Below are 11636 nucleotides of genomic sequence, written 5' to 3'. Positions count from 1 at the left end.
CTCTCTCTCTCTCTCTCTCTCTCTCTCTCTCTCTCTCATACACACACACCTTCTTTACTTGCCTGGTTAACTTTTATTAGCCTATTTGATATTTGACCTACCTTTTTTAGTGGGAGGGCTGCATATGTGTGTTTGCCTGTGACCTTGTGCATGTAGGTACATATATGTATGAGGGTGCATGTGGTGGTGAAGGTCAGCCTTGATTATCACTGCTCAGCAACCATTCAGCTCTTATTGTGGTTTTCTTCATATGTGTGTATGATATGTGTATGTGTTTGGATGATGATGAGGTATATGCATATGTGTGTGCCCATCCATATGGATGTGTGAGTGTGGGCACATCTGTGCCATGTAACATGTGTGGAGGTCAGAAGACATTTATAGATCCTCACCTTCCACCTTCTTTGAGAAAATCTCTGTTGTTTGCTGCTGTGTATGACAGACTAGCTAGGCCATGAGCCTCAGGATATTCTCCTGCCCTTCACCCTCCATCTCACAGGAGCACTGGGATTATGGACACTGGGATTATGGACACATGCTGCCACATCCAACTTATTATGGGTTCTGGAGATTTGAACCTCGATCCTCACACTTACAGAATGTCACCCATTGAGCCATCTCCCTCAATATACCTTGTTTTTGTGAGACTGAGTATCTCACTGGGACCTGGGGCTCTTGGACACACTAAACTGGCCAGTGAGCTTCAGGGATCTGGCTGGCCCTGCCTCCACAGCACCTGAATTGTAAACATGTTCCACTATGCCTGGCTTTTTACATGGGTGCTGGGGATTGAGCTCAGGTCTTCATCAAGCATATACTGACTGAGATATTTCTCCAGCCCCTTCTAAAAAGTCAATGTTGAGCTTAGGCTTGATCTCGTTTTTCTAATAACACACCTCTAGAATTTCAGTGCTTCCATAATTCCCAGCATTTAGCTGATTCACAGCCTTTGATACTGAATGTAATTGTTGGCTTATGTATTTGGTCAACTACATTTTTGAAGATCTTAGAGGTCTGGGCCTCTCTGTGCTCTCTCTGTGTCTCCAATATCCAGCACAGATGCAAAGACATTCAGTGTCTATCGTAGGAATACTAAGTACATAAGTTGAAGGCTAATAATCGTACATTATTTGTAGTAGAACACTCCAAAATGTTAGGCAGAGCATGTTACCACCTCACTGACATACTCTAGAGTGGACCTTGACTTCTAGCTGGGACACCAGTACTTTAAGTATAACACATTCCAAACCCCACTTGCTCCATTTTATCTCTACCTACATGTCAAACTCATTTACTGTCCTAACAGCTGAAGTTGCCTTTTGCAGCCAATTGGAATCATCTTTACTTCTGTCTCTTCTTTATCCCTGGTGTTTCCTTCCTCACATTATTTCTTTACCTTTACACCCTGATCTCCTTCCTCATACTCTAAACTCCTTCCTAGGCCCCAGTCAGACTCTCCCTGGTGCCTCTGCGGATCCTCATCTGTGGCATTATATATCACATATTCTGCTGACATTCTGTATAATCTGTGCCACAAGGTCATGAAGCTTTTAAAAGATGGAACTACTTCCATTAGAAGACAAAGCAGATTACTAGAAATACTTTTAAATTTTATTTACCTACTATCACTGTTGTGTGGGGGGGACTGTGTATGATGTATGTGTGTGTATGTATGTGTGTGATGAGTGCCACAAAACTGTCAGAGGACGACTTTCTGGAGTCAGTCCTCTCCTTCCAATCTGGGTTCTGGGGATTAAACTCAGGTCATCAGGCTTGCATGGCAAGTGTCTTTTCCAGGTGAGACATCTCATCATCCCGGAAAAATGTTTTTATGAAAGAAAAGAAGGCTGAAGAAACAAAACAAAACAAAATAATAAAATGCATCTGCTTCTAAAGCTGCAGAAATTGCTGGGCATAGGGGTAAGCACCTTTATTCCCAGCACTCAGGAGGCAGAGACAGGCAGGTCTCTATGAGATTGAAGCCAGCCTGGTCTGCATAACAAGTTCCAGGCCAGCTAGGGCTATAGAAACATCCTGTCTCAAAATAAACAAACAAAAACCATGCAGAAATTACAGAAAAAAATATAAAATGAAGAAATCCAGGGTAATATTATTTTATTTGGAAATTTCTTAGATTCTTTTGGGTATTTTATATCTTTTCACCCAGCTGTCATTCCCAGCCTCACCAACATGGGCACTCTCCTTGTCCATAATACAATTCACATATGTCTTCATCCTGCTGCAGAATGTGAACAGAGCTTTTAAAAAAGGAAATAGGTAGTGGGAGTTTTATCTTGTGTATGTGTAACATACCTATGTGTGTGTATGCACAATCATATGTGTGGGGCATATGTATATGTGAGTGCATGTGCACTAGTGTGCAGGTTCATGTGAAGCACAATGGTAATGCCAGGTGTCATCCTTGACAACTCTCTCTAGAGTCTCCCTCCAAACCCAGAACTTGCCTATGACTACTCTACCTAGCAAACATGTATTTAGTCTCTCAGCTTCCTAAATGCTGGGGTTCAGGCCATAGCCATGCCTGCCCAGTTTAACTGGGGTCTGGGGATCCAAATCTAGTCTGTGACAAGCACCCTATTCTCTGAGAAATCTCCCTATCCACCATATTTCTTCTTAAAGCTAGATCATCCTGATTTTAAAAAAATGACAAGATGGGAGATTGGGAGCCCTGTTCCATGTACAAAAAGATTATTTATAGACCTAAAGTTTACAGTTAAAATTTCTAAGGAAAATTAGCAGAAGCCATCATTAGCCCTTAGGCCACCAAGCAAATGATGAAAGTAAGAACTCTAAGAAAAGGACTCAGAATGTGGTGACCAGTAGAACAGGAAGTGGTTTAGAGGCACTGAACCTGCTCTTTGCTGATTACTGAAATTTGGGGGGGTGGGGGGCAGGGCGGTGACCAGGTGTTCTTCTTTTCCATAGGGAACCATACAAGAAGGCTTAAGTCTCTACAAATGTGGAATTCATAAAATACCTTCCTATTCTAAAGGTTATTTTTGCTCAGGGATGAAGTTGAACCCCTTGTCAGACACCAGAAAAGCTTGGAGACTCTGGGTCTCAGGTGGCTGCAGTGTAGCTCTGATTTTCTCACTATTAAACACTGAAAACACAATTTCCATCAATTATTTTAAATGCACTCCCCTACAGTGTCCATAAGCTGTCTCTGTGCCTCACCCAGATTCAGATTGTGTTGCCTGGATTCCCACAGGGTTCCCCCTTGGTAGAAACAATTTTTGTACAGACTTTATTCTTCAAATGCTTACAAACACGAAAAACTGGAATAATCTAAGAAACAGAGCATTCTTTCACACATCTTGTTTCCAAATCTTCAGAGATCATTCACTTGCGTTATCCAAGTAAAATTCTCTTCTCCCTTCTTATGAGCCTTGCACTGCAGCTGGAAGCCTCTGAGACAAAAAAAAAAACTTTAAGTGGCCTCGATTTATAGAGGCAGGACCAGAACAGAGCCAGATTGCCAAGGACTCTCTTCTAAAGCAGTATCATGATGGCTCCATTTCTGGTATCAGCTTTGGAAAACGAAGGTTATTTGGGAAGGAAAGGTGTTCATCCATGCCAGATTCATGGGGTGTGTCCAAGAGGCATCATCATTTCAGAACAGCGGCAGAATAGAAATATCTATTTCATGTAGTCCAGCCTGTTGGCTCTCCCCTCAGAGCACAGAGCTGTAAATCTCGACAGCCAAACCACTTTGTTCCACAGAAATCTACTACAAAGCAAACGTACTATTTTCATGCTTTTCTACCTTATTTTTTTCTTGGGATTGAGTTGAATAGAGAGCATGGCCGTTGTAGGACAGCTGAACACTTACTTTCAGAAAGGGAAGGAAGCTCTGGGATTTGGAGCTCCTCCTCTTCCTGTGGCTCTTCTCTAAAGTAGTTCTCAGGCTCTAGAAGAAACGCTGGTTTATTTACTTCAGGCGGCTCTTCCAGGGCTCTGAGGCTTAGTGACCTAAATGTGCCTTCGAACAGCAAGTTTTAGGGAAGGAAGGGATGAAAAGACCAATGACATTAATTCCTTGGAAGGGGCTAGTACATTTCCAAATTCACTTTTTAAAAATTCTGCCTTCCTGTTACTCCACGGGTACAGCTGTAGTACCAGCACACCCTTTAAACATGGCTGCTCAAAAGAAATCCAGTGTCCTCTCTGTTCAAATGGACCCATGCAAGCTTTCATTTATTCAGCATTTTGTGTCTTTTTTCCTACTTTCCTTTGAAGATGAGTCTTCTGCAGTTTTGGAAAAGCTTCAGTTTCTCTTTTATCTACAAGAAAAGTGTATCCTTTGTGAAACTGAATCATTTTTTTCCAGTGTTTATTTAACAAAACATCCAAAATTTTGAATTGGCAGGTGCTTTTTCATTCCATTATAAGATAAGCCGGAGCAAAGCTGTTATATTTACTATGCATGCATGAAATTAAAGGGGATCTATGCTAAAAATTCATTAAAATCAAATTTTTGAACAAAGTAAAAAGAGTTTTTGCTTCTTGTAACAAGTAGGGAATGGTATAGAATTCAATACATGCTAATATCAATATATGATTTTCTGTTATTTGGCTGTTAGCCCTGAGGAGGCGGGAACAGTGCTGATTCTGTCGCATTGCCTCAGCACCATGGAAGAGCTCCATACTGTGCACCTGCTCTAGAACAAGTCATGTGTTGTGTCCACGCGTCCTCAAACCTCAGCAGGCATCAGAATCACCTGGAGAGCTATGAAAATATGGGCCACTGTGTACCTCTGACTTCAAATTTGCTATGGTAGAAAAAGAAGATGACGGTTCTAGAATTTACATTTTAATGTGTTGTATGATGCTGATGGTGCTAGACCAGTAACCACTCTAAGAATCAATGTGCCAAGTCAAGCAATTGTCCCATTTGCAAGGTTTCCTTACAAGCCAAGCAGTCATCAACATCTGTAAGTGTTCATTATAGGCTTAAGGCTGATGAGGAAGCTGAGGGGCCCCACAGATAACTTTCCTGAGTTTAAGCAACTGGTGAACTGCACACTATTTACCAGCTACAAGTATGCTTAACTTGCAAATTCCTGCTGCAAAATAATAATAGTAGTAAGCCCCTGGTTAAAGTGCTTTACATATAATATTCCATGGAAGCTTTACAGAAAATAGTCTAAGGAATGGATCTGTTTATAAATGTACATTATCAACAAATTACTATGTACTATTTGACAGTAGTTTCACCCCAAATCCTAAAATCAACATATATACTCTGTGGAAGTTCAACCATTGAACATGAATTTAAGAAAATTTGCTAATGAATAGATAGCTTCATTCACTTATGGAGCTTCAGGAATAATCTTCATCTATGTTTCAAAAAATATGCTTCATATGATAATAATTCCTTTGCCTCTATTATTATCACTACTATTTTGAAATGTGGTCTTCCTATATTGCCCAGCATGCTTCAAATTCTTGAGCTCAAATGACTCAGCTTAGCTTAGCTAATGCTGAAGCTACAGACACTCCTGGTTTTCAGTGACACATTTTTTTTTTGGTCATCCAAAAACTAGATTAGTATCTTGTTCAGGTGGCTTTGGGATTCCTGGAGGCAAAAATAGTTTTCATTCATCTGTATATTTTGTTTTTTCATTTTGTATTTAAAACTTTTGATTGACACATAAAAAGTGTATTATATTATGGGCTGGAGAGATGGCTCAGTGGTTAAGAGCGCTGGTTGCTTTTGCAGAAGACCCAGGTTAGAGTTCCAGCCCCCACATGGTGGCTAACAACTGTTCCTGACTCCAGCGCTAAGGAATTCAATACCTTCTTCTGATCTTCACAGGCATTGCATGACACGGGTGCACCTACCTACAAGTAGGCAATACACTCATACACATAAAATAAAAATAATAAATAAAAATCTTTAAAAGTATATTATATCATAGTATATAATATTGGGTGTCATCTGATGTTTTGAAACATTTATACATTGTGTAATGTCTAAATCAAGTTAAACCTAAACCTATCTTCTCATATACTTATCATGCTTATGGTGAAAATGCTCCATAGTTACCCTACTATGCAACAGCCATTAGAACCTCTGGTATTTCTCTCGCTGCTTGTTGGTACCCATTGGTCAACATTTCCCTATTCCTCCTGTCCCCTAATCTCCCAGCTTCGGGCAAACTACCATGCTTCTCTCAATTTCTAGGACACCAACATTTTTAGATTCCACACGTAAGTGTTGTGATGGATAACTTTTGTCATCAGCTTGCCCAGATTTAGAATCACCTAGAGGACTCCCCTCTGGGAGGGTCCTTGGAAGTGTTCCTTGACAGTTTTAAGTGAGAAAGGAAATCTAACCCTGAAAATAGGTGGTACCATTCCATAGGCTAAGATGCCAGGTTTAATAAAAAGGGTAAAATGAGCAGTCAAGTAGAGCTCCAGCACTGGTCTCCCTCTGCTTCCTGCGTGTGGACACAGCGTGAGCAGATGCCTCAGGCTCCTACTGCCTTGCCTTTCCCTCCATGGCAGGCTGCGCCTTCCAAAATAAATCCTTCCGTGAGTTGCTGATCTCAGGCATTTTGTCACAGCCACAAGAAAAATAACCAGTACAAATGGCATCATGTAATACTTCTTTATATTTATTTTTATTTTATGTGTTTGAGTATTTTGTCTGCATGAATATAAGTGTACCACATGTATACAATGCCTGCAGACATCAGAAAAGGGTGTGGGATCCCCTAGAACTGTTTTGGATGGTTCTTAACCACAATGTGGGTGCTAGGAACTGAACCTGGGTCCTTTGCAAGAGCAGTCAAAACTTTTAACTGCTGAGCCATCTTCTCCAGTCCCTAATTTTATTGCTCTCTTACTTGTTTCATATAATATGACCTCCAGGTACATCTATGCTGTTATCTTAATTTCTTTTTTATTTTGTTTAATTTTTATTTACTATTAATGTATATATTGGGGGATTGTGGAGGGGGCACACATGGGGCACACATGTGGAGAACAGAAGGCAACTTTCAGGAGTCAGTTCTCTCCTTCCACCATGGGTTCTGGAAAATAAACTTAAGTGATCAGGCTTGCAAGTACTTTTATCCATTGAGTCATATCACTGGCCCTATAGAAATTTTTTTAGCAGTTATGGAAAAGTACTAAGATTCTGGTGCTATCTTTATTTTGGGAACTACAGTTTCGAGTTTGGACCTTGCAGTTATGTAAAATATGCAGGGAACCTTGGCTAAGTCATTTAATGTCCCCAAACCTCATCTTCTTCCATCATCAAATGGAAATCACAGAACTGCACATTGTATTCTTCAAGAAAAAAAAAACATTCCTGTGAGACAGTAGAGCTCTTTCTTCTATTCAATCAGTCTGTGAAATGACATTTGAAAATATGCCAGTAGCAGTTACTTACTAGCTGACTTTTGTATCATTTCACCATAGCAAGATTTGTGTGTTCTTTTCTTGTAGCTATTTCTCTCCTTATATTTCATACCTAGATTTATTTCTTCTGACGATCTGACACTAGAAGAGAACAATGCAAGAGGAAATAAAATATTGGTCATAAGTCTGGACAAATACTTTTTATCTTTGATCAACCCATATCTTACTCTTACAAAAAAAGCATTTCTGTTCCTGTGTTCATGAGCGGTGACATTTGATTATACCAAACCAAACCTTTTACTAAAATGCCTGTTACCCAGTGACAGCAAATAAGAGTCTAAGCCAGAGAGGACCTGACTGTAGCCAAGGAAAGACTGATCCCATGGCTAAGAAGGTCAGGGAGAAATCTAAAGAAAGAAAATTTCACTGAAACACATCCACACTTCCCTGCCCTGTGTTTAAGTGACATGAGTCACAAGGAGTGAGCACTGGTGCTGTGTGTCAGAGCTTTTTAGCCCGCAGATCTTCCCTTAGAATTTCCAAAATCCAAAGCCGTTCAGTATTTTTAAGATTACCATGAGTCTATAAGAAAGCTTTAGATGAGCTAGAATTCAGAAAGAAGTCTTATATCAATGAAACATAGGGTAAGGAATCATTTTGTACCTTTATACATTTCTGTCAGAGAAGAGAAAATGATCTCAGACACTTAACACTTATTATCATAGTGTCAACCTTAACAGCAATGGCTCTGTTGCCAAAATTCATCACATATGTAGGGTGCACCGGACCTGGAATATACGTACCCTCCCCAAATCACACAGAGCCGTTGGAACTTGCCAGCCTTCTCCTGAGTTCCTTCTCTTGCATCCTCCTAGCCTTCGTAGTCACTACTCTCTCCCCTGTTCACTTTTATTCCAAGTTTGGTACAGATTTTGTAACTGAAGAGCATTGAGTCAGTTTTTAGATCCTCAGTCTCAGTTTTCTTTCTTTATAATGATACGCCATAGTTTTCTTTTTCTTTCTTTTTTTTCTTTTTTGTCTTTTTGAGACAGGGTCTCCCTGTAGCCCCAGCTGGCCTGAAACTCACTTTGTAGACAAGGGTGGCCTCGAACTCACAGAGATCTGCCTGCCTCTGCCTCCTGAGTGCTGGGATTACAGGCGTGCACCACCACACCCAGCCATAGTTTTCTTTCTTACTTTATTTTTATGTGTATGTTTTTCTGTTTGTGTTCAGATATGTGCTGTGATCACAGGGGCCAGAAGATAGTATTGGATCACCTGGAGCTGGAGGTACAGGTAATTGTGAGCTTCCAGATGTGAGCACTGGGAATCAAATGCTGGTCCTCTGGAAAAATAGCGAGTGGTATTAGTGACTGAACCATCTGCCTAACCCTCTTTTGGTTTTGAACAGGGTCCAGTGGATAAAAAGTTTGCTCCACTCAAAATATGAATAAAAGTAAAGTTGAAGCTGAGTGTCATTTTAAGGTTAATTTCTGGTGCTATTTATGTAGCTTTAAGAGTTTATTGACTGATTTTTTAAAAATGTTTTAAATGTATGTATTTTGCTGCATGTATATACATGTATGTGTGCATACAATGTGGTAAAGGTACCATATTCCCTGGAGCTGGAGTTACACACATTTATTAGCTGCCATATGGGTGCTGGGAACCAAACCCAGATCCGTTATAAAAGCAGCCAATGCTCTTAACCACTGAGCCATCTCTGCAGACCCTTGGTGTTAATAGTGTAAATTTCTGTAATGTCAAAATTCTCTGCGGAGTGTCAGGATTCATGGTGAACAGGCAGCAGCCACTCCAACCCAGCAGTAGCCAGTGGGGGTCCTGACTACCCCTTCAGGGGTCAGGGGTCAGGCAGTAGGTACACCCAGGGAGTCCACTTTGCCACAACCCTGTGCACCCAGCTTGCTGGGGGCAGGTTTCTTCAGGTGGCCACCACACCACACAACCATGGACAGCCCAGCCTTCGTCACTCAAGTGACCAATCCCAAGGAGGATGAGGACCACCAGGCTCAGGCAAGAAAGGACTTGGCAAGAAAGAAAATAACTAGAGAACCAAGATGGCAGCAGGAACTGGAATAATGAAGGTTGTGGTGGTGGTAGCTCTCGGCAAATCGTGACTCTAGGACTCTCCCTGGACATACCAGAAGATGTGAAAACAGCAGGCACCAAAAGATCAACCATATCCTTGACCATGAGAAAGAAATCACTTGATCCATCTGTCTTCTTGGGCAAAAGGAAAAAGTGGTTTGCTCCAATGTTGATGCTTCTCTCATGAGAAATTCAAATCATCAAGTAACTGTTATCTACATTTGATGCACAGAAACCAAGATATTCTTTGCAAAACACAAGTATAATCATGTGGACAGAGTGATGGAGACAGGAAAATAGTAGGAACCAGCGTAATTGAAATTATGGACCTGTGCCCTACAGAAAATTTAAGATACCAAATTGACCTTCTAGAGATAAAAATCACAGTCTTGTAAGATAAAACATTTTTAAAGTTCTTTAATAAGTAAACTAATATAACTCTCAAAGTTAAAATATGTAATTGTACTTTAGAATGTAAATTTGCAATTCTGTGTCTCATAATTTTTTAGTATTATTTACCAACAAAATTATACTGTCAATCTTCAACAATACTGGGAAATTTCTCATTGTTGCTGTGATGTGAGTTTGGCATTCATTCCCTTCCAAATTCTCCAACCTATACAAAGTTTTCCAAAGTAATCATGTTATTTTTAAAAAAAAAGCAATGCTAATAAAAACATATTGTGAAAATTTCTGAATCCTCAGCCTCCTGTGGTCTATAACAGGCTCTCACATTTTTCTTATTGATAATGACCCTTGACAGTTTTCAGGAGAACTTGTCAGGCTTTTAGTAGACTAACACTCAAATTTGTCTGGTTACACTGGAGTTATTGGTTGTCGGGAGGAAGGTAAGGAGGATAAAGTGCTGTCATCATCACATCATTCTGTCTCCTGACTGTGGATGTTAACCTTGATCACCTTGTCAAGTTCATAGTAATGACAGCTTAAAATGCCCATTGTAATTTATTTTTTCATTAGTAGCAAATTACCAAACAGCCCACACTTTAGAGGCAATGAGGAGAAAAGTTAAGCACTAGTTCTTTGGTATTCATATACAGTCCATTTGGAACCATAGATTTCTTTAGGGGACTTGTGACCCAGAGGATGTTCCTCTGACCCTATGATGACAAGCCATGGACCCACCTCCTTCCCATGCTCTGCAAAGAAGCCACTCCCCTTCCCACTTCCAGCCAATCCATTGACCATAGCTGCTTGCAGGGGAGGCGCTAAGGGTATAAAAGCTGGGAAAACCACAAGGCTGGTCCCTCGCCGCCATTTTGTAAGGCTGTCTGGAACCACTGGATTTATGCCTGGGTGTGGACTTTTGAACACAGCAGTGGATGGGGGTGTGCCTGCTTGTCTGTAAGTAAACCTGCAAGCCAAGATCAGTTAGCAAGTCCAATAAACTCATTAAAATTCTTCAAACCGGGGTTTGGAGAATTTTTTCTTCTGGTTGTAGCACGGACCTTGTGGGGAGGGGATTGGATGTAACATGCACCTCCCAGCAGTGAATTTGACTTATAAGAGTTTTGCCATCTGTAAATAAGACTTAGGGTAGGTTGTCAGCCCCAGTGCTGAATTGGTTCCCTCAGAATAGGCAATCTCCTATAAAAAGTATCACATTATTGGCGCTGGAGAGCTGGCTCAATGCAGAGGACCTGAGTTTGGCTCCCTCCACCCACATTAGGTGGGTCACAACCGCTTGTAATCAGCTACAGGGGAACCCACACCTTGGGCATCCACAGGAACCTGTGCTCACAAGCACATACACACATACACACCTATACATAATTAAAAGTAATAAAAGTAAATCATTTAAATATTGCATATTATTTAGCCACTGTCTTGACTTCACAGACAATAATGAGGGTTTTGATGTAGTAAGGGAATCTGTAACTCAAGTTGGTGGCAAATGCAGGGAAGGAGTGCTGTTATGTAGATAAGTCTTGTAACTATGGGAACAATCATACATCTTTGCTGGAAAACTGTAGACAAGTCGATGTGCAAAAGCTTGAGAAGATGGAAGGTCTCTTGTCTGTGTAGTTAACACCAGACCTGGACTTTCCCTAAAGCATACTGAGCTCTTCCCCCTGTTGGAGCATGTACCTCCTGCTGCATCATCCAGTGGAATTAGGTAT

General features: G+C 40.8%; 1 protein-coding gene across 1 annotated transcript in view; it reads right to left on the bottom strand.

The window, feature by feature from the left end:
• The window catches only part of Wdr49 (WD repeat domain 49), a 178656-nt gene that overhangs the window by 14481 nt on the left and 152539 nt on the right, over positions 1-11636 (bottom strand). Inside the window, exons 18-19 of the mRNA XM_008830150.1 lie at positions 7421-7530; positions 3854-4003 (exon numbers count right to left, since the gene is read on the bottom strand). Coding sequence (XP_008828372.1) covers positions 3854-4003; positions 7421-7530 — 260 coding nt within the window. The remainder of the gene's footprint in view (positions 1-3853; positions 4004-7420; positions 7531-11636) is intronic.

This window comes from Nannospalax galili, unplaced genomic scaffold, assembly GCF_000622305.1.
Source record: "Nannospalax galili isolate Female #2095 unplaced genomic scaffold, S.galili_v1.0 scaffold33, whole genome shotgun sequence".
In the NCBI taxonomy this organism is placed as follows: domain Eukaryota; kingdom Metazoa; phylum Chordata; class Mammalia; order Rodentia; family Spalacidae; genus Nannospalax; species Nannospalax galili.
Note: the sequence above shows the minus strand (reverse complement) of the source record. Positions and strands in the feature narration are given on the sequence as shown.